Here is a 24,442-nt window from a genome sequence, read left to right on the forward strand (position 1 = left end):
TGGGTCCACACACTGGTTGAGGAACACTGTTATCTAAACAACGGTATCGCCGAGAAGATCGTTTATTCAGTACTGTGCGACTTTTCGTGTACGAAATGTACTCAGCCAGTGCCCCGAGAATCACTTTTTTTACATTTAGTACTTTAGGGAACGAATCAATCTACGAACGATGAGAGAAATAAGGAACGAACGGAAACGAACAATAAATATCTGGAACATGTAAGTTAACAAATGCCGGGCGTTCCGGAGATTCCCAAACCAAAGCGCTTTTGCTCCAAGGGACAAAGAAGCAAACATGCGAACACTAGGTGGCGCATGGGATTTGTTTTCTCCTGCCACCAAAATAGTGGCGGGAAAAAAACGTACAAAACCCATGAGCACGCGGTCGACTGTGGATTAAGTGCAATTATCGTATACCAGGTCTTGGAACGCGAGAAAGAAACAGTTGAAATTAACAAATAAACGTATGTGGATGTTATACTCCTCGACATACAAGGTCTAATAGTAATAAAACTTGGATACGACCACGAATCAATGCAGCTTGCATGAAACGCGTCTGTAAGATTTCTATGTTTTGTTGTGGTTCACTAAAGTTCATTTTGCTTGTCGCTACTTTCATACTACAAGCTTGGGCACGCAAACAAATTTCAGGTCTAAATTTGAACTAAATCGATTGGATATTGCGCGGCATGCGCAACTGAAAATCCTTAACGGCCGAAAGCAAGGCAAGGTAAACGCACAGAAATGTTCCACGCCAAAGTAAAATCATCACTGGCAATACAGGCGCTGAAAGTACGAGTATCAGTATTTGTATCTCAAATAATAATTTGCTTTCTGGACAAAATCGCGCGTTGGGAAAAGTCACATGAAAAGCCCTGTCGTTAGTTTGTTCAGTTGTCGTCGTCCACCATGTTTTTCTTCAGACAGGAAAACACTGAGGGTTGTCCACCAGATGACGCCATCATCATAGGTACTTGGTTCTTGTGCGTCACGTGGATCTACACAAGTGACGTCAACATTTAACTACGCTTTAAGCATTACGATCAAACCAAAATGCCAAACGAGTTTGCCAATAATGCTTGTGAACCTTTTTAGATAGGACAAAATGTTCTGTTCGCATTCCTAGCAATGCCACAGTTTCAAAAATAGAAAATCGTTGCTGTTAACATGTTGTGTAGCAGTTTTGTGAAGCTTTGCAAAAGTAATTTGTTGATATTCTGATTGTATTACTCAAGGTCGCTTGAGTATAGTTATCTATAAAGCGAAAATAGTTTATATTACCGTGCATGGAACTTGCATCCACGGTTCACCGTCCACTTGCATCGGAAAAGACTTCTGCGTCCTGAATACAAAGTTACAGTCAGAGACTCAAGGTCGCGTTCACGCAGCAAAATAAAATAATCCAAGATGTATGGTGTGTTTGTATGAGTGACAAAGCGGGTTAAAAAGTACATTTCAATCCTCTAGAATGCTAGTAGCGAGTGACCCACTAGACAAAAACATTAACTTCCATAATGTTAAGAGATTTAAACATGTTTTCGTCTAGCTTTGCTCATCAGTTACAGAATTTGCTGACCTCAGCATAATTTATGACGGCGCCTACTCACGTGATTTTTATGTCACTCCCTTGTGCCAATCTCTTTCCAGCTTTAAGACCTGAGATTATTTGGCCGACGTCCATCGCCCCTTCCAACCCCACCACCTCCAACTTCTTGTCTCCCATTTCTACAGAAAGGAAGGTTTTAGTGAATGTGATAAGCGACTAGAATAGTACATATATGCTGCTATTCCTGCTGCCAGGTATCGTAATTTTTGAGAACTGTTTTTCTAGCGTAAAGTTACGAGATTTTTATTATAACCGACGTTTCGTTTACCATCTGGTGAGACTTCTTAAGGGTTATATGGCAACACGTTATCATGTACATAAACGCCAAAACGCAAGAAAAAAGGTAAATATAAAAAATCCCTTAACTTTATGCCCGAGGAACAGTTCTCAAACAAAAGAATACTACAGTTGTATGAATTTGGCAATATTGGCCTTGTTACCCAGGCGTAAAAGAGGCGTGTAGTTTAGTAAGCAAACATTCAAAACTTCTTATATGGTGAGCTGCAGACAGATGGCCACTGCTTCGACCTAATACAGGTCTCAACAATACAGCCGAAGCAAAATTTCTTAAATTTTGAAAATGTTATTTCATTTACACCAACCGTCACTGCGTGACATTGAACTGGCGAAAAAAATCGCACAAAAATCACCTTGAACTGCATAGCGAAGGTCACCACTCGTGTCCTTCCCTCTTCCCTTCTTTTTGGATGGTCCCCACAGGTTTGTGCCCCCATAAACGCTGGGGATGTTTAGAATGGCAATGCCCTGGCAGCGATTGCGTGAGAGTTCCAGCTTCACGCCATCAACCTATAAGGAAATGGTTTAAGCTCTCTTGAACGGAATAATAAGTAGCATATAGCTCTGAGCTTGGTCAGAAAAATGATCGTATAATATTCCGGTGGTCACGGGATTAAGGGCTTTTCCGGTCAATAACGATAGCCAGCAATTACAGGTTCCGTACGTTTAGGCGATGTTTAAGGGCCCGCAACAGTTACCTATGCGGAGTAAAATCTGCATATACGCGTCTTAGTGCGAAATGTTAAACTCGAACGCTGGTTAAAGATGTACAAAGTATTTATAATGTAATGCTATACTGTTAGGTTTTTGGTGTTGACGATATAAAAATATAGGAAACGCTGTGCATTGTTTAGACTAAATTTATGAGAGCAAACTACACACACTGTTGTGGATAGGGTCAGAGGGCAGTTCTCAAATTATCGGCCTAAAATACAGTTGGAATGTAACGATTTCCCTTCTTCCGTGCCCAGTGAGCCATTTATGTGCACAATATAACGTCGAACCCAATAGATGCAGGGTCACGACTGGTAATCACTGTACACGCACCAGAGAGCGGAAAGATTGGATGTGCGACGCCAAATGCGCTTGTGAGTGGAATAGCATCGATTTGCGTTCTGAAATCGATATATCGAATCGAGCGCTTTTCTCTGACCGATCGTAGTTTAATCTGGTCCTTGTCCTGGTTTAATTGACAGGTGATGGAGAAGCGTTACTTATTAAAGCGTGGATTTATACGCGAACGAAATCGGGGGCAGCAGTACAAAATCTCGCGCACTCCTTAATAAAACGCCCTTTTATTTGCCCTTTTTTGCATCGACTAATGTGTTTGTGGAATGACACGTTTACGCTTTTGTCGAGCGAAAGCATTGGAATCAACGACAAACAGGATTTACGTCAAACGTTTCTTGCGTCCCAACCCGCAAATATGCGTCAGAGATTAATTTGGCCTTTGCGATTGCGGTAGTTCAAAACGTCTGCGCGGTAAGCATTCTGTAAGAATGCAAAAAATGTACTTGGAAGAAGTAAGACTCAGCAATGTCGTCAATATTTGTTGTTTGTAACGAAAATAGAAATGTTGCTTTTCATAACCATGAAACAATCATCGCGAAGCTAAAACCTTTTTATGTGCCCACTGGATGTATATATTCCAATAAGCATTGTACCACACAATACTTGAATATACCAAGTCCAAGCTTTCTGTTCACATTATTGATCATTTGGCATTAGGACCAGGGCCGGCCCTTGGCACATTAGGCCAAATCGTGCCCGGGCTTGTGGGGGGGTCTCACAATTGACCATGTAGACCCCCATGAAACAAAACAAAGGTAAACTCGAATTAAGACTCATTTTTGGATGAAATGCAGAACCAGCATTCTGTTTCCTAATCGGGTTCCACTTTTTTTAGGACCGGCCCTGCTTGGGACAAGTTTTTTCCTAAACTTACCACAACTTCCAAGTTGTCATGGAGCTTTTTGCATGAGGCTGCAAATGTTTCGTGAGTCCCAAATGCCGAGTACCATAGTTTGTTCTTCATTCTGCTGTTAAACTTCTCCGGGTGTTTTTCGCGCATCACGTGGAACTTCCGGCAGATCATGGCATCCTGTCGAAAAGAAGATTCATGGAAATCTTGATATTATTTTTACGTGTGGTAATAGTCATTCAGTTTATTTCCGCGAATTGAAATAAAATAAAGTAATGTACATATTTTGTGTACAGCGGGTGATGCTGACTATAGGACACAAAAATCCTTGATCAACCTAGACCAGCGGTGGACAAACTTAGCGAATCACGGGCAAAACAATTGTCAACAATTTCACATTGGGGATAATGGCCAAGCCATTGTGAGTAAAGAAGTGTACAAATAGTGTTTACATTGCTGTTTTTTTTACAAACTAATATACATAAGCTAACAAGAGTTCCGAAAACGCACGGAAATGCACTAAAATTGAATACAACTGCAGTACGAATAGTGTTCTTGAGCAACACTCATTTATGCCAAAGTTCGGCGGGCAAGAATAAATGACCCAACGGAACATATTTGGCCCTTGGGTCAGATTTTAATTTGCCCACATCTGTAATAGACTGTATAAGTTTCTGCTCTGGTTCAAAATTATTCATTGCGTGTATTGTATGTTCTGCAGATCATAATATTAATACTTACCACTCCGATTGAGAAATAATTGTTCATGATGGATAGGGGTACGGGATCTCCCTTCTGGGTAAGTCCCTCCTTTGCTTCAACACGTAGGTTCCATCTGTCCATATTCACCAGATCGCTGGTTACAAGTTGTTGTAGGACTTTCATCATGCTTGCGCCCTCGTATCCTACAACATGAAAAGGAAACCGATTTAATATGGAGCAAAGGGTTTCTTTCAGTTTAGTGGACAGATTAGCTTAAGTTTTACACAATAGCGTCTCGAATGTTTCTAATGTACTGCACAGAACCTAGTGGCCGATACTATACAGCATATATACACGTACATACCGAAACATTTTAGAGAAGGTTGGAAGCAACTTTCTACTATTCAAAATTTGATATTTACAGTCAAACTGTTTAAGATCTGCACTGAGACGTAGAAGTGTTGAAACCAAAAAAGAATTAGTCAAAATCAAAATCTTGGAGTGTCCCGTTTCAATAAAAACTAGTTAGTGCACCGCACTAATCGCTCTGTACACCACCTACGACGACCACGTTTTCCAAAACAGCGGATATTACACATCTACCTCCCACTTTCCGATACCACGCAGCGTGTTTTATGTCCTTTGCTGGAGTCACTTGGTTAAAAGGTGTTTTATTGCGTTCTGAGAATAGATGAGGTCGATCATCGAGCGCATATGGCGTTCATGGGATAAAGCGCCCTGAACGGAATGTTCGCGGACGACTTATTACGCCCTTTTGTGCTTTTATGTGCAAGGATGCAAATTTTACTTTCCACACCAACCTATCGACTCGCGTGAATTATTGTTCAGGATTTACGGATGATGGAGACAGAAACGTAATACAAATGCGCGGTGCTGCATTAAGGCTCTGATTGCCATGAGGCAAATTGTGTCCGGTGGCCTTAAAATACACGTATACTGTTTTCACCAAGAACAATGGAAAACACACCGACAAATTCATCAAAACTTTTTTCATGCCTGTGAAGGAATTATTTTTTGATACAAAAGTCGTTGCGGACCGTTGTACTTATTATTCCTGAACTTACGACATACGTTTAATGGCCTGGATTTCAGGCTCACCCTATGGCCTGAACATAAAATGCACAGATTGGTTTTATCTCAAATTTTAGCAGAGACGACAGAAATTTAAAAACAGAGACATACATTGTGTAAGCTGCGTACAGATGGCCAATGTTTGGACCTACAAGGTCTCATCTGTGCAACATACATATATGTCCCTTCTGCGGTAAACATAACTAACGACAATGCAGGCTACGGGCTATACCCAGCTGACCAACACATGTGTCCCATATTAGGCGCATGTACAGGTGGGGACAAACGAGCCATACATTCTCCTATACGTTCTACAGATTTTCTAGGTCTGATTTTTTTTGGATCTTCACAATTCTCAATTTCTTAAAAGGATTGTTATTCTCATTCTAGAGGCGTGTTTGTAAACCTATAAATTACTTGACCCCCTCAGTGTGTGCAATGTTGTCACAACGCGCAGGGCAACGCAAGCGTGTGATCTTGACCCAAAACAGAAAGCGATTTTCTCCTATGCAGCGTGATTTGTTGTTTTTGTCGAGTGACGAATTGCGCCCAGTTAAATGTCACCCACGGTTGACTTGAAATACCAAAGTTCAATGAGGTGCGTATGTAGCCTCAAAATGTCACTTACAAATCAAGTAAATTGCTTCTTATACCAACTTAGAAGGGACTTGACTTGCACATTGTTACCCAGTTATTTAAACATCATCACCCTTCGCTAAACAGTACGGTACATTGGTTTTGCGTACGATGCACTTTTATGTGGGCGTATAATTAGCAATGGTGAAACGCCCCAAACGCGTCCTTATTGGAATACACACAGTTTTGGAAGTCTTTTTGTGAAAGTTGTAGAATATCTTAACAAACAAAGACGCCCGTACCTCCTCCCCATTTCATGCAACGCGCAAGGTCGTTCCCAGTGCCCAGAGGTAGAATACCCACTGCTGGGTTCTTCACCAATTGACTTTTATCTGTGAAGAGAAAACAACTGTTAATTTATGATACCAACACATAAACCAGCTTCTAGTTTGTTGGAAGTTGACCGGTGAAAGCAAGATGGTTTTCATCACAAATACGCATGTGTCAAAATTTTGTGAGCTTGTTTTCTCTAGTGACGTAAACACGTGCGAGTGGACAAGGAAGTTTTGATTACTGACGTCACTCACCAATGCAATCGAGGACCCATCCTACTGTGCCGTCGCCCCCGCAGCAAAGAACCCGAAAGTCTTCCACGTCGTGAAAGAAATTGAGTCCGGGCATGGGTCCTCCCTTTGAAAGATCGTAAACTTGGCGGGGATTCAAAAGTCCTTGCATTTTTCGGAGGAGTCTGAAAACAAATTTCATGATGCAAGGATTGCTTTGTTCAAGAAAATTATATTCGTTTGTGAAGTTTTTTTGAAACAACACTTCCATTGGCTTGCACTGTCAAGTTTAAACTGCAGGCGACGTCCTGTGACCCTTATCACAATTGAACTTTAAATCACCATTCTTATATACGAATAGAGATAGTTGAGCACCGTTAGATACAAAATCGCCACAAAGAAGATAAAAAAAGATACGCTACATGTAATTGTGAAAAAAACACAGTCAACCACTGGTACCGAAACAACCATTAATATAATCGCACTTTCAGACTTCAACCCATTCATCGACCAAGGTCTCATGGGACACAAAGACTTAATTTACATCCTTTAAAAGTCCATTTAATTTCAATACACTTCTTGCCCATACTTATAAAATCAATAACCATCATTGAAGAGTGGCTTAATGAGTAATGGTAGAGTATTGGCATCACCACCGGTTAAATTACATTGCGTTTGCTACATCATTAAATATTTAAGGGTGGTATATTTACTTTTGCGTCGGTGGTGAAAACGAAAGCTTAAAAAGGGGTTATTGGATTATAGGTTGCACACTGTGTGCTGTAATGAAGTTAATCTAAACCAGACATAAAGTTGACAAGAAATAATTAAGTTTTCGTCTAAACCAATTTAACTTACTACTCTTAATCTTATAAATATTACCATTTATATCTCTCTCCTATATTAAACCTCATAGTAATATCCTACAATCAAAACGAACTCTTTTTAATAACACAGATACGGGAGTCGAGTCATCTTAAGGTTGGTCATAAAAGTCTCACCGCACTCCCTGCTTTCCTCCGCTCTTAGGGTTAATAAACACAAGCAGGGGTCGAGTGTTGGGTAACGGGGTAACCTGAAGACCTTGACCATCCCATGACATTGAGTTCATTCTCTTCATGATCTTGCCTGCAGATTTTATAACCACGTTGTTATCAGAGCACTTTTCAACGCATTGCAACGCATGGATTTCTTATGCATTGTTACCGAATCATTAGTTAGTTAGAACTACGTGTTGTGAATGGTGATTTTGTCTCAATACTTTATTTACATTAAACCTTACTTTTGTCGTTCTCTCCACCAGTGTTGGGGACGTCGGCAGAACTGTTTTCTCTCGAACGAGGACGATCCTGTTGCTGCAGAAGTAAGGATGACAAATATTGACATGGTTTCAGTTGCCATATAACCATTGAGTGAGAGTGACATAACGAAAACCGGATCAAATTAACCAAGGTAAATTAACGTATTTTTAACGATCACAGCAGCAAATACGACGAAACATATTTTTCTGAAATGAAACCAACATCTGCAGAACTGTAACTGATAATAGGAATACTGATATAACCACTAATAGCAGCTGTTTCGGAAATTTCCACGAACAGGAGACTTATGTCATTGGATGTGAACTCAACGTTTCAAAACCGAAAAATTACAAATAAACTGTACAGTTCTCGTACAATACAAGCACGTTAAAATGGGCTCTCTTGTTGTGACTAAAGAGGAAAAGTGTTCTCGATGAAGGATTCGAGCATATAAGCTTGATGCCAAAACAACAGTGCTCAAAACGGACAGGTTTTGGACGCATTATCACATGTACAGTTTCGAACTCACTTAAACACTCACCAAAAGGCCAGGACAGATGCAGCTGGGTGGTAAGGTGTGGGGGCGCATTTTCCCGAGCGTGCATTCGGTGGGGATGTGGGATGCACATTTGTTGTGATACTGAAACCCAAACAAAAGAAGAACTTACGGAAGGATTGTACATTGTAAAGTTGCAATGTAAAAGCAGTGCGACTGTGCAATATTATTGTTTACTTCTTATTTCCTATTTACAAGCATTCGCAGAATAAAAAAATGCGTTTAATGATTTTTTCACCAAATTTACTTGTGAATAATGAAATTAAGGGTGTATTTTGCTAAGGGTAAAGTCAGCTTTTGCTTGGTATAAAAGTCCGAAACAATCATACCACAGTGTATTACTTACCGTCATTTGGCACCATCTGCAATGAAGACCTGTTAGTCCCTGAAAACATTTGATCTGTTTCTTGCATTTGTCGCAGGGGCCAGCATTGTTGCCTTCAATCCAGAGGTGGTTTAGTTTCTGCAAAACCGAAAACAGTTCAAACATACATTCTACAGTTTGTTTTACAGTTGAAAACAATTTTGATTGAAATTTTCATTGACATAATTTTCTTTTTTTTTCTTTTTTTTATCATTCCGGGGTTTCAACTCGATTAAGTTTTCTTCTTGGTATATGGGTTAGGCGCCTGACTAATGCTGCCAATAGTTTTCTGTATCAGTCTTCTTTAATGCTTGCCTGGTCACCACACAGTGGATTAAAGATAAGGGCGTTTTCCAAAACCACATTTTATCCCTTACTGACGTAAAACTGTTCACCTAATGGTTTTTTATTTCCTCCACAATTTGCGGAGCGGTTTTGCGTGTCGGGCATTCCATGCAACCCGATACCTTCAACCTTTCGGAAAACAGGGTGGCCGAAAGGCCACTTAAATGTCGGGCTTTGTACGTTGCGGCGAAAAGGCTGTAGTTCAAACGAGGATACGCAAGAATTTTAAACGACTTCTTCCAGGTTAATTGGAAAGATCGCTACACAGATGTTACATAGATTTGGGTTTAGAGTCTCTAGCTTCACCTTTTTCAGGTATCATGAAATACTTACTGTAGATTCCTTGGCCGATTTGACGTAAGTCTGAATGCAGTTGGCAGGGACGCGACTGACGCAACGTTCGTGGGCTGTGTACTTGCAAACTGTAAACACAATATATACATAAACATGTATCGGATGTGATGGTTTCTTTGCTTCAATACATTTGCAACGGTAACCTTGTAATACTGAAGGCCCTCTATAAATAGATCATTTAGGAAACATGGTTATGGACTGGATTAGGTCTATCTGGGGGACCTGCAGTATAAAATGGTTGCCTACCAGAAAATATGTATTGTTTTAAGAAAAGGTCATTTATATATAGGGGATAAAGGCTGTATAAACCTCGGGATTATTCTGTTTAATCAGTACACAATAAGGGCCTACGTATTGATCTGGCAGAGAACTGGACAGACGATTGACGTTACCGCTATCGTCGCGATGTTATATGCGAAGGAAGCTGCAGGGTCACATGAACCTTATAGGTAACATATGTTTTATCGCTCTAATTTCCACGCGCAATTTGGCTGTTCTGAGAATGTACACAATACAAAATGACCAGGATACGTGTTAAAACCTTTGGTGCAAACAACAATTCTGAAACATTTTTGAAAACACAGCATATGCGAGGTGGTTAGGTTAAAATCAGTGACCCGTACTGTGGAAATTCCGACACGAGGTTTCAATGACTTTCGTTTTTGCTTAAAACAATGCCACAAATTTCCATTTTTTTACCATATTAGTCGCAAATACCTCCAGAACAATGTTTTCTGGTTTACGATTCAACACAAACACCATTGGCATTTTGGTTACAGGAGACGCGTCATTTGCACAATCCTTCGCAAATGTCAGAGCGGTTTGCACGCAAGCACGGAGTGCAAGGTTTGTTTGCACATTAAGGCCAGTCACCCTATTCTGCGAAGGATTGGCCAGAGGTTTTCTCCTTCAAGCCTATAAGACGACGTCGCATCAGAGACCGAAACTTTCGCACAGCACGTCTTACGTTTGGTGCTAATGTCAAGTCGCGAGCCACATAAAGATGATGAATTAAAAACAAAAGACTGCATATAGAAGTGTTGATACGTAAGGAATATGAAAACCAGTTTTGACCTCTGCGTGGTTTGTTCCTGGTGCGTTGCAATTAATCACAGCCAGGATATGCGTGACCGTTAAATGGGGTCTTGTCCCCCGAACCGGCGCATTTATTTATAGTTTTCATTAAACGTGCGTTCAATCCATTATAGAAGTTCGAAAGCCCGACTCCAGGTCTTCTATATATAAACCATTATTGGGTATAAGCCAAGCGGTATATTTAGCGGTGGCTGAGGCTAAGTTTCAAGAGCAAAACGTTTTTGTCGACCAGCAGGAGCATTGTGTTCTTGTGACGCTTACTTGAACAACTAAGAGGCTTAAGAAAAGGATGTTACCACTGCAGCGCACCACACTGGGCTAAATTTAACCCCAAAACGTAGCGGAAATGAAAACTATGAACACTGAAACCTGCAAAAACACTGGGAAACACCACAGGACAAAACGACTTTAAAGGCAAATCAAAAACCTCCTGTCACAACCGCTTTTAGGACGCCAGACGTCAAACACAACTATGCCTGCGTCACAAAAGGCTGACGCGGTTTGGAAAGTCCAATTAATAATTCTTATAAAGTCCAAAGGCTAAAAAGTTTATTGCTTTCTGTAACTTGCGCAATACCCAAATACAATACTGTCGGTTTGACTAATATACCCTGCTGCATTTTTTAGAAATCTCATAAAATCTAAACGTTTATACACTCAGCAAAGGATTACTCCAGGGGTGCGATGCTAATTCATGCGGTCGTACACATGCGTGTATTGTCCAAAATTATCAGGTTTTGCCTGGTTATTTGGCTATGACATTGGCCAGTCTTTGTTATAAAACAGAATAACGTCATGTATGTTTAGGTAAGAAAAACTGTTAAACATAAAATTTAATTAACTATTAGTCATAAGCAAATGCGAAATTATCAGCATGGAATCACTGACGGCCGTTGGTGAAATAAAGTCTGTGTTATACGACTGGCATTAGTACAAAGGTTGTGCGCCCCTGGATTACTCTAACTGATCCAAAAACGAATACAGCCGGGGATAACAAACTGAAAATCCACGCATAATATTGAACGCAATTTTTAGGTCGCTGGCTGCTTTGTCTCGTGGTGGGTGTCCAAATTAACTTACATGTTATCAGCATAAATAATTCAAGATTGTCGAATCGCTATGAATGTCAAAACGAGTTTAAGCCACATTTTACATGAGACTCCAGCAATTCCTATATGTTTATGGAACCAGTGTTTTATTCTTTCAACCAGTATATTCGATGTAACAAGGATTTGTAAAAATAAATGCACATAGCACCAAATCATTGATCGAAGCTGTTTTTATAATCTGAACGCATGTTTGGCCAATAATAATTTTGATCCCAATCTTATGCGGGCCTGTAATTGCCCTATGGCGTGTTTTATCAAATTTCTGTCGTTATCGAAAACATGAGATTTGCGCACGTCACAGCAATAAAACTTAACGCTCAACAGGCAAAAAGTGCTCTGTATTATCAATTGGTAACGGTATGTATACTTACAAGTGCAGCACAGGCCCTGCTTGCCAACTCCAACAAGCATTGTGAGACAGAAGTTGCAATAAGCCGGTGAGTTGAAATGCTTCAGTCGCCATGAGTGAGTGCCGTCGTCTTTGATATTCTGCAGATGAAAACACAACGTCATCTTTCAGATAATCTTTCAACGCACCAAAAATATTACAGCAGAAAGTAAAGCCATGATGAATAACCTAAAAGCACTTCATAGCCACGAGAAAATACACTGCTTTGTTGTTCTTGGTTCACAGCTAACACATCAGCTTACACGTCCAACCGCTAATATTTATCTTTCAAAGAAAGCATATTAAAGTCTAACTCTTACCGCAGATGCTGGACTAACCCTCATCGAAGTTATTAAAATTCCCATTACATCCCAGGGTTTCTTTTACAAGCAAAACAGCAGCCGCACTCATACCTCGACCGACTAGATCTTTAAACCGAACCTATCGTCTCGCAGCATGCGAGCATGAAACGATACTCACATATAGCTTCACTAACCCATACCCTTACACATCTTTTTTCCCGTAGCCGGTAACGTTAAACATACTGCTCTAGATCGTGTACCTTTTCGGAAGTATTAGATCTATTTATAAAAGCAGGGAGCGCGAGGGCTGTTGAGGAGGACTGACGTCACAATAGTGGAGCATTATGACGCCGTCTCGGGCCAGCAAACATGGCCATAAAGGTTTGTTTGCTGGTGGTCTTGTTCGTTACTATTAAACACGATGTGTGACTAAGAGATCAATGCGAGGTATTTTGTTTAAGGGGGGGTGGCAGTGGGGTTGAATATTTGATAAGGGCGACCGGAGGTGGGTGTGAATGGAACGGGCAATTTTGCAATTCGTTGGAGCGAATGAGCGGACTGGAGTGATTTCTTATTAATGCTGGATGACATTCACTCGCAAAGGCCGTTTAAGGTCACTGTTACTCCACACCCAATGGCACTATTTTATGATACAGGAGTTCAAACAACTCCAAACGTTTATAATATTTTGAATCACATTCGAAGTAAAGTCGCTTTCATCCAGTTTCATAATTTTTTACCTTATTCGCCCTTGACATAACCTACATCGCTAAGGTAACAGTAGCATTAAATTTTTGTTAAATGTCCGCTATGAATGTAGACAACAACGTGTCGAATACGATGACTCGTCAAATATTAGGTGTGTGGTCCTGTGTGTTCATGATGTGTGATTAAGATGACTGATTTTTCCGATATATATTCGTCACGCCATACAGGACCAAGCGCACGTAAGCATCGGGAAAGTGCGCTTGTCCCCAAATATTTGCCCACTGTCGTGCCCGATGAAGCTATTTTCAGTGAAAGGTCATTACTGTTTGCACCAAGCCTAAAGTTTATACTTGCGACTGCTGTGGAATTTACATCGATTGAACAATACGTCGTTGTTGAATTAGAGCGGCTTAGTTTATGCGAAATGTTTGTATATCCATCGTTATTCTCAATTGAGAAAAAGTACCGTCGCCGGTAAAACCACCTTGAACATCACGATGACGTACTGCCCATGTGGACTGCAAGTATTACCTCTTTACTGATGGGCAACATAAAACAGACGACCCTAAGTAACTACAAAATTCCCAGAAAAGAACATTGGTGGGTACCTTTGTCGTTATAAGAGGTCACTGGTTGACGACGTCGCGCCCAAACGTTGGAGGAATAACCAATTTTACTGAATCTAACTAATTTACCATAGGCCCAGTTGTTTGGATTATCTGCCTCCTCTCAATACAGCTACAGGTGCGTCATTTGCTGAACACAGATTGTCTAAAGCTTTCTCACCGTTTCGAGGCCAAGCAGGACCAGCAAAGGGATCGTCGTCAAACCGCCCTGAATCCATTCGTCCAACGTAACAACTCCGTCCCCGTCATAATCAATCTCGTGCAGCATTTCCTGGAGGATCTGAATAGAGAACACAGATCGCTTGCAATTTAAATCAGAAACACTCAGATTGGATGGTTCGCAATTTATGTTTTTTTTGACAAACGTCAATTGCGCGGACAAACTGATGTTTTTCGTATATGTTGTGAATTCATTGGTTAATTGTTTTTGCTCGAATTGCCGATAAAAATGCGAAACTTTGAACGTCATTCTTGCCAATCACAAGAAACGCCACCCATCAGTCAAAATAGATATAACTTGTATAAGCAATAGAGTCAATATTGTTTGGTTTGCACATAGGGCCACTGTTTCGACCTGATAGTTATCAACAATGCAGCTATGGTGTGGCTCACAAGGATCTTGTCAGCAAAATAGCAGGCAAGACTTCCGAATCATAGCGGCACTGATGAGACCTATCAGGTCGAAACAGTGGCCTTGTCTGCAACTCACTAAAGATATATATGTTTGGTAGGTTTCCGATAGACACTTTGGTTGATCAAACAGAAAGAAACCAAGGTCTACTGAGAAATAGATTTTGTTTTCATCAATGCGGTCACTGTCTAAAAGAAAGAGCTATGAAAATGTGCAACCATCTGGTCAAGTAAAAGCCAAGGTTAGACTGACAGTCGCACCCAGCTGTACTGGTGCACTGATCTTAACGGTCGGCACAGTGGCACTGTCTGCAGCTTGGATATCCTCGAATTGTTACACGTATTGCTTTGCATACAAAAGGCACGAACAAAAACAGGAAATAGCTAACTTCCATGCAGTCATTGTTATTCACATTTTATGCCAGGAGGCGGAATTCCCGCTTTACCGCTAATGTTTTACTTGGGTGCGCAGTGGTGAGTAAAACGCACATTGGCGACCGTGAATAACCCTAAAGTCCTGGCTCTGACGCAATTTTTACGGATGGACGAGCTGATGATTTCGAACTCGTCATTAAAACGGAGGCAAACAGTCAGCTTGGGTGTGACACGTCAATGCAACCAACTGGCGGTTTGACTTACAGGAAAATAGAATCTAGGCTACTCATACCAAAGGTATGTTGTTATCGATGACGTGGTATGAACTGTCACCCAGATAGATACGAAAACAAAAGTACGGTGATGATTTCAGACACGTAATGCTGTGTGATGTCAAAGAGTGACTGATTGTATTGCACAGGAAAGATCACGTAACCAAATGCTGATCTACCTGCCCTGGTTAATTGTGCAGAACAACGGCTAACAGCATTGCCTTTCCAGCATCATAATTCCGCCCCAAACATACAATTAAACTTGCCCTTCCATTTTCGCGTTAACCCTGATCTTTACAAACCCCGCATACATTTTTTAACCATGTTCAGTGATCGGAAAAAATGCTTTGCCGGCTCGCTTTATTTGAGCTTCGACTACGATAAGAACGGGAATTTAACGGCAAACTTAATTTCTCCTAAAATGGTATCGATAATACATACAAAACAACACATCTAGATTAAAAGTTGTAGCTCACCGGACGAAGTTCGGTAACATCCCAGCCCAAGTATTCGGCAACGTGCATCATCTGGTTCACTATCCTTTCCATTTCCTTTGACACAAATACAAAAGGTTACCCCACTGTAAGGTCAAGTTGTATCACTACATACAAAACCAAACTATCGTTTGTTACAATCAAACTACTTGTCATTTGTACAGGTATTATGATGGCTCGCATCTCTCTAAGTAATACTTTATAGGTGTTGCATTCATCAGTATGTTTTAAAAATATAGTTCCAGTCATTTCTTCAAAGGTTTAGGATGGAAGACGTCGCTGACTTACTGTGCTGTCCAAACACCCGTTGCCGTCCGTGTCGTAAAGCTTGAAGACGACTGTAAACACAACGCAATTAAGATGAAAGTAAAACTGGTGTGCGGTTAGACAAGATTCAAAATGTTGCTTAAGTTTTGTATGAATATCAAGCACAGTGTTTAAATAGAAACCGATTTTGGGAGAAGGGGTATGGCAGTTTTAACATTGCTACAATTTTGAAAATTCCTTGAAACTAAGCGGCCATATGAAGTTGGCGATATTTTGACCAGCTGTTCTGCGCGTTTTGTGTTTGCACACTCGGAGAAGGCGTAGACGCATGCGGCACACAAGACAATGCCACGGTACAGATTTAGATTATCGCAGCGACACAAACACCTGCAAAAAGACCATGGCGAACGGAAGAGCTTGCCAATCAAGACCGTCTTTTGATCGATTTCCCCAAGGCATCATACCAGCACTACTATTTTTAGAGCCTTTTCACTGAGAAATCAAACTTACACTGAAGCTTATCTTCTGGTCTTCCGCCCTCCAGAAGGGAGAGGTAACACACGATGTCCTTTAACTGAACCGATTCGTTCTCCGAGGGGATGGTGTCCGCCTTGGTTTCTGTCTTTGGCCCAATGCCAGAGGTGATGGCCTTTAACGGCGCAACTGCAACCACAATAACAGTTAGATAATGGAGCTTGCCTATGACTCTCCAATAAAGGCAATACCAAAAACACGCAACGGGTAACACGAATTTAACGAGCACAATTATGCAACAAATTGCTGTTCATACAATTATCAAATTCGCAGAAAAATTCTGAAAATATAGACACGCAACCCTATTGTCCTAATAAGTAGTATAATCTGCATGACAAATAGGCTTTTAACAGCGGAAACGAACGATTTGTTAACATCGCTTTCAGTATCATAAAACCAGTAGCAGTCCAACAGTGGCAAGTTGCCAGCAAATTGTATTTGACTAATGCCCTGGGCGCGACGCCTTCGGGGCGAAAACCTGCGGGAAATTGGGATATTAATAGTCACATTTGACCTTTTCCAACAAAGAGTAGACGGGGTTTTGATGACGCGTTCTCTACTTCCACAAGGGTGCATTCTCTGGCACCTCAAGTAGGCACTTAATGTTTTATAACCAAGGGACGTTAGTAGGAATTTTATTGCATTCTTATGAAATATCCTGTACATTGCTAAAATATCCTTGTCTGTAAGTACAACTATCAGATATTGTTGTCATTAACAACGGCAAAGGAGGTGTAACCAGGACATGAAGAATTCACTTAATAGCACACCACAATGTAGTTGAAAGTGAAATAACATATTATATTGACGTAATCATAACAGCGCATAACCGACGGAGGTGAACCATACCAACAAGCCTGTCGGGTACTAACAGATTGAAAAGTTTTAAAGCTGTACAGCGCGTTGGCACATATGCATGCATGTTTTCGTAGCGACATTACAGTGAATCGAAGTTTGCATGGACATATAAATAGCGTTTTTGTGACTCGCAGAGCACCGAAATTGCACGATTTAATTCGCTCGCGGCTAATTTAAAAGGATGAGCAGTGACAAAACTTAAAGCCAGCTGCTGCTGTTCTAAGCGTAATTCCACGAAACCGGGAAAGACTGGACAGAACTAAAACGACTCCAAAATGATATGTGTATTCTATCGAGTCGTTTTCACACAGATGGAGAAGAACATGTATGTATATATGTATACTAGCTTCAAAATATTAGACGTTGCTTTTTGGCGCAATATATTATTTTTATCAAAACAGCAAACAAATTAACCTTGGAAATGCATGTTTCTTTAAATGTTTTCGAAAAAAACTGTGGAAATCGTCAAGATCAGAATAGGGAGTGGTTCCCGGAATCATTTAATAGGAACTCAATCAACGGACAGAGTTTAACGTATCATAATCTACATTGCCCGCTGTTTGCAAACCCTCTAACCAATTTGCACATTTGAAAACTGAAACACTCCACATAAACGCGTGGGCGTTATACCGCAAAGGTTTCAGCTGCTCGAGTATTGAAACAACAGAATCAGGGGAAATTAGCAACCATAAACACTGACATTTTCTGTTCAAAATTGCTTTCAAAACCGTCTTCGTCGCAACCTACAACTCAACATTTGATAATGCTTTTAAATGTCAGTCCCAATGTAAAATCACAAGAATTAAATATAACAGCATGCAGTCAAAGCACAGGGGTCGTAATATGTAGTTTGCCACGTGAGGTACGCTTGAGAAACTAAACAACAAATAAAACCTGACGACAAACAAAACGGAATTAGTCAAAAAAAATTAAAACCTGCAGTCATAAGCTTTGATCTTCTGTCTCCCTTCTCTGCGTTGATCTTGAGTGTGTCAGTTTGATGGGATTCCCCAACGCCTCCGTTCGCTTCTGCAGTTCAAAATATTGTAAATAGTTTGCCTTTAACCACGCGCTTTATATTAAAATTTCTTTCACTTGCGTTTAACATATTGCAAATTTTGTCACCTGGAAGTGAAAAAACAACAATGTCCAAAAATTGTGGTAATGTCTCTATGCGCAAACGTAACCACCATATCTACAATGTTAAGACGCTTGAGAAAACCCGATTCGACCTTCAAACGAAGTGCGTTGGCATGGCAACCATCCTTCTCGCTGGGCAATATGTGTGATCGGGGCATAGGTTCCTTTTGTCACTGCATTAGTTGCAAGTGTTAAGAATTAGTCTAAACATGCCGGTTATACTTCGAAACGTGGAGTCTTCATGCGTGGATCACATGAAGACCGTGTCATGCATTCTAAACGCGTAGTTGCAGCTGTTAGTTTAGTAGCAATTTCATCTACACCAACACCACATATTATCTAAGTCGAATAATTTTGGAAAAAAATTAACTCCTCAGCATCGTTAAAATCGCGGCTACACGAAAACCATCCGCCAACAATAAACATGTTCATATCCACCTCCATTGTCAGTTGGAGCGGCGAAGAGCTCGTCAGCAACAGGTTCATTGACACTGGTAGGTCGGTTTCCAGCCATGCTTTTTAGTATTGTGTCTGTGCACGGGCCTATACATGTACGCGTTCGTTGTTAATTGGGAAGTTGTTAGATCACGTAGCATGTTAGGTTATGGTTAACTTTGCGGTAACGACACAAACATACACACAAGCGCTAAGCAGAAAACATGTGCAAATCGGGGCTCCTGGTTTGGACAAAAACGTAGAGCCCCGGGTGTGGCATGCAATGCTATAATAAAGGAATAAGTTCACGAGCCTTGCATGTTTATGAAATGCAAATCTGGAAATGGTGTAGGTTTGCTAAACAAAAACATAGCTTGAAGAAAGCGATGATGACACTCAATGTCATGCATCTAAGGTACAAAATGACGTCTTAAGCAATAAATAGTAAGCTGAAAGTCTTATTAACAAGTTAACTGGGAAACGTACGCAAAAGAGCTTAAAAAAACTTAATGTGTGCTTTTTTTAAACCTGTAGTGTTGACCGAAAGAGTTTTTAACTGCAGTAAAAAGAATGTCTGTAGAAAATGAAAAAGAAGACATTTCTTCTTGCAGTTATACTTTTAAACAAACAGCTGTATTGTACCGTTTTTCCTGCGTTTGTAACGAAACCCAATGACAAGATAACCATATCTACATACAATCACGAATGAAGTTGCATGCATAAAGCATCAGTGCAGGTGTGCAATACAAAGATGTGTGTGTGGGGCTTGCAATGCGAGCATAGTTCGAACCTGCTATTGAGGCACAGGCCAGTGCAGTGGGGTAAGTCAGGTCGATATTGGCACCTGGACAAAGTTAAAATTAGAACTGGTTCGTTTTGACAATCTGCCTCAGCTGGTACACACCACGTATTTAAAGTAACGTATATTGGGTTGGCATTTTGTGTTCGTGCCGTGGCCAGGGTATTAAAACACAGCAAGGCATACACAACTATAGCATTGGCGTCGGCGTAACATAACAAAAAGCGTCGGTTTGTGCCTCACGTTTTGCCAACATTGACATGCTCAAATACACGTGTTAAACATTTATCGCAAGATGCAGTACATTTTTGGGTTCTGTGTCAGCAAAAAAACAGAGCAAAGCAGTTATTTATACAACGAGAAGCTTTTTGAACATCTTCATCTGAATATGTATAATGTAGTTTTACCGGAAATGTATCTTGAATACATATTGGTGCCTATTTGGTTCATGCGGATAATAAAACTCCATAAAATTTGACCATTACTACAGGCCATCAAATAACTATTAGTTAAAAGCACATTTCACTTTACAATAGCAAAAACACACTCAAACGACATCACAGCTAGGAGGCCACGACACTCACCGGCCGTAGGTTTCGGAGGATCAGTTTTCTGGAACGATCTGAACATGTGAGTGCAGAACTCATCTGGCAGGTCCGCGTCCAAATACGTTTGCATGAATACTTTAAATCCTGGGTAATCGATCGGCTGAAGACACAATATCGACGTTTTATGAGGATTGAGAAAGCCAGAAGACCTGCTACATGTTTTGCACACAAATAGCTTTGGTTTGATAGAAAAGGGTTTTGGAAGATTAAAACAACTGTCAGGGGCCATGCTGTTGCTAAAGGTAATGCTATAAAGACAAGGCGGCGAAATGCTCTTCTGTGTGGGGCCACACATTATGTGTGTAATTCAAAGAGCTTGTAGTTAAGACTTTGATTGACATGCCGTTGCAAGAAAAGCTTTGTACACTCTTAACTGATAATTTACATGTGATTAAATTCCTTGTGTACAACCTTTCAGAGTACTATAGTACAAGATTTCCCTAAAGTTGGATAACCATTCATGCAATATAACGATACTATGCATAACTAATAACGCACAATGTTGAGTGAACTGTGCATAGTGAATGATGACAAACATAACGTTAAAGTCGACAATTTCTAACACACATGGAACACGAATGCCTTCAAATGATAGATGGCTGATCAATATCACGAAGCAGAAAGCACATGATTTTTATACGTTAAACACAAAATTTAACGACGCTCTTTAATATTTATTTATTTGGTCTCAAATTTGTTTTGGAAACACCCAGAATAAACTGGGTCTGCTGACTAAAGACAGGTCGGCCATCGAACGTGCTCTAACAACGTCATATTATGTCAGGGAAGTAGTGCTATTTTTGCAGCGGCGTCGACGCATGAAATATACAAATTCTACTAGTTGTTTTGGCATAGTTTACAATAAGTGGAGGTTAATCATGTTCAGGGCATTGTGCATTGCGCTTTAAGCATTTAAAACCTATAAGTTCACGGATCCTTATTGGCGTTTTCTTTAGTTGGAAAACACACAGAAACAGTGAAAACTGTCTTGATTCGCGCAGGCCCCATGGTACATATATATAGTAAATTCCTGAGAAACAATGTAGACTTTGTGCGACAAAACGGCAACATGGAAATGTTAAACCGCAGTTTACCACACATGATGTAACGAATAAACGCACGTGGATGACGTCACAAGACAACAGTGAGTGAGTGAGAAACGTGATGCCGTGGATACATAATCTTACTACTAAGTCAATGTCGCTCCACTGCAGATGGCACGCCCGATGCACGCAGGCAAATACAAACTGTTTTTAAATGATGTTAACCGTAAGTTAGCAGAAAAGGCCCTTTAACCTCAACGGAAATTAAATTTCACAGAGATACGCCTGGTTGGCGTAGGTACCAAATAAAGCCCTGGGACCATTTTGAAATTCTGCCTCACCGGTGTCATGGCATTTCGGCATTTCCATGAAGCTTAGTAGAAAGGCTTGTGACATTACGAGGAAAAAAGCTTTAAGTTTATAATAATTTAGCATTTATACCACGCTACTGTTTTTACACACTCAAACAACGGAACTACATAGTACACCAAAATTAACTTGTTGCATCAAGTGTGAACTGTTGCCAACAGCATAGAAGCCGTGTCCGAGCTAAGTTACTATTTGTATATTAGTATAAGTGTCAGGCGCAAACAAACACCTAAGGGCGTATGTGCATGGCCGGATGCTGTCATGGCATGTATGTCACAGCAACAAAGTCGTTATTAATCACATTTATATTACAAACGGAAGCCAGGGTTATAACACCTCTTCTTTGTTGTAGCCTGCCAGGGCGCCTCCTTCGTTAAATTCCAGCATTACGTCCTTCAGTTTTTTCGACGAGTCTGTAAAACAATTAATGAGTCAAGGCTCGTTGTGGCGGATTCGTGCGTAGGTGACGATGGGTTAAACGTAGGCTGCGTTAAGATAATATCTTTTAAGCATGATAAGCAAGGAAAATGCTGTTGCGTAATTTTTTATTGAATTTTTTTGAATCGGCAATGTGATAACCACACTCTTGTTGTGGGCATTTAAGCAAAAAAAAAACAGTTTTGCCTATACAACGATATGGGTGTAAATAACTTCACTAAACGACTATATAAGTTAAATCAAACAGCTTTGAAATGATTTCCGGACAATTTAACATAGGTGACAGAAACGTGCAATAAAGTACTTCTGTCAGTTTCGGCAAACACTTCAACGCTCACTTACACTCGGCATATTTTTGGAGCCTCTCGAATTCCTCTGGACTTAGGATGACGAAATCGCCGTCTGACGTGCTTGTCATCACTGTTGTATTATAAGTGCTTGGTCATGAAAGAAATCAAGGCGAGTCCTTGTGCAATTTGTGGAGAAGGTATCCTTTATGGTGCTACACGCTTCAGTTAGTTATAAACTATCCTATTGCCTTGGTTTCTGTTAAAATATAGGCATTTGAATGTTTGTTCACGATGCAAAAATGGTAAAACCATGGATAATAATTGCTTTACTTAATAATACAATTTTTGCATTTAAAGCAAACTATTATTATATAGGCTCCAGATGGTTTGATCTGAAAACACCTGATGATGTAATGGTGAAAAAACTATTTGTTTGCTTCATACGATTCCAAAATCAATATTTTTATCTGGACTTTGACAATGCCATGAGGCATTAAGATAAGATATAGAGGAAACATAATTTCAGGACAAATCAGAAGCAAAAATAAATCTCTGGGAGTGTCTGACATTACTTTATTTGAAGATTTTACCATTCACAAACCACATTGTCAAGTAAATGCTTTGGCAAGCGACTTTTTAAGATATTTGACAAGCGATTCTTGTTTTGTCAAAACTAACCGGTCAATTCTTGATACACTGCGAAAAGTCGGTTTAAATCGTTTCTTTCAAAGGACATAACAGTCACTTTTGCAAACCAATATCATCAGATTGATTACGTCATTTGGTCAAAGTACTTTTGAGATCATGAATCATACCTGCTATCAACAAAGCATGCAATGTCAGAAACGGGGGCAGAGCTTTCTTCAGTTTAAGAAACGGTGTCAGGAAGTCGTCAATATTTCTACATGACTTTCGGCTGCAGCGTATATCAATTATTCACTACGGATAATCGTTACTCTAAGCGTGACACTCAAGAGTTTTGTCTCCTATAGGGCTTTTAGTTCGTAAGTCGTTGCGACTAGACGCTTTTCAATCTCACTTGCATAAAACAAAATTCGATCGAGTTTCACCACATCAAGTATGGCAGAAAACAATGATGAAAAAGTAACATCAAAGTATATATTATGTTATCACTTTCATTTTCTCGATTTTAGCAGTTTTACATTTTTTTTTATACACTTCTATGCACGATCACTTTTAACTCATTCGAATCCAATCAATATTTTAACATACAAGCTCTGTAAATGGCTCCAAAGTATTAGTTTTCCTATCACGGATTAAACACCGTGATATAACATACATTTTGGCCGGCCTTTATCAAGTTGGCAAACATTAGAGAGGAACAGAAGAGCGTACTCCTTGTGTAATCGCCCTCATCGACCTTTTAAGGCAAACCCTCGCCCGTACAGATAAGTGCTAATCGGCACGTTTAATGATAAACTAACGAGCTGCGGTTCATTCACAAATAAAGCAACGCGGTACGGTATGTCCTAACCGACCTCGTGTAATTATTATCTTACCCGGTGTATTTGCGGGGTTATTACGGGTCGGGGTTGTTTTTATGTCCGGTTCACTATAGTAACCTCGTGTAGCCTTACTACCTCGTACTGCTGAAAAGACTGATTCGTGTTCATATTGAGATATTAGTGGGAAACAAATTAAGCGAAAAAGCGGTTTAGATATTTAGCACAGAGCCTTCTTAACTTAATACTTGTCTTGCGTGTACATATACGCAGCAGTGCAAAAGAAAACCAGCCAACTCTACACTTTCCTAGTTAACTGTGTGGAACTTTAAAGTGCGTCTTGCTTTCTTTCTTGCTTATCTAAAACAACAAACAGCGGCTGGTCGGGCTTGGTCAACAAGGCATTATATGAAGTGAATCACTGTACTTATTAGTAAGGCCAACACCGGAAGGCAGCAACCAGCTCTGTCGTAACGCACGTTTCATAACGCATGTTGTCGTCTGAGAACTGTGGCATGACAC

The 24,442-nt window shown here is 40.3% G+C and overlaps 1 protein-coding gene across 3 annotated transcripts; it reads right to left on the reverse strand.

Moving 5' to 3' along the window:
* Positions 1-46: 46 nt before the first annotated feature.
* LOC145909210 (diacylglycerol kinase beta-like) lies at positions 47-22,709 on the reverse strand. Of its 3 annotated transcripts, XM_082996542.1 has the most exons (24): positions 22,510-22,709; positions 22,066-22,142; positions 20,294-20,417; positions 19,701-19,754; positions 18,914-19,018; positions 18,272-18,364; positions 16,454-16,606; positions 15,965-16,014; positions 15,659-15,733; positions 14,066-14,185; positions 12,253-12,370; positions 9,657-9,745; positions 8,961-9,077; positions 8,600-8,698; positions 8,040-8,112; positions 7,759-7,885; positions 6,782-6,942; positions 6,497-6,586; positions 4,566-4,729; positions 3,849-4,004; positions 2,257-2,413; positions 1,608-1,725; positions 1,282-1,342; positions 47-998 (listed from the first exon to the last, which is right to left on the reverse strand). In XM_082996542.1, exons 1-24 carry the CDS (start codon positions 22,583-22,585, stop codon positions 891-893), a joined length of 2,565 nt encoding a protein of 854 aa, XP_082852668.1. In that variant the 5' UTR covers positions 22,586-22,709; the 3' UTR covers positions 47-890. The 3 variants fall into 3 exon arrangements, with proteins under 3 accessions (XP_082852668.1, XP_082852669.1, XP_082852670.1); XM_082996543.1 differs by lacking the exon at positions 19,701-19,754; XM_082996544.1 differs by lacking the exons at positions 18,914-19,018; positions 19,701-19,754.
* Positions 22,710-24,442: the final 1,733 nt, after the last annotated feature.

Source organism: Ascidia mentula, chromosome 7 (assembly GCF_947561715.1).
Source record: "Ascidia mentula chromosome 7, kaAscMent1.1, whole genome shotgun sequence".
NCBI classification, from domain to species: domain Eukaryota; kingdom Metazoa; phylum Chordata; class Ascidiacea; order Phlebobranchia; family Ascidiidae; genus Ascidia; species Ascidia mentula.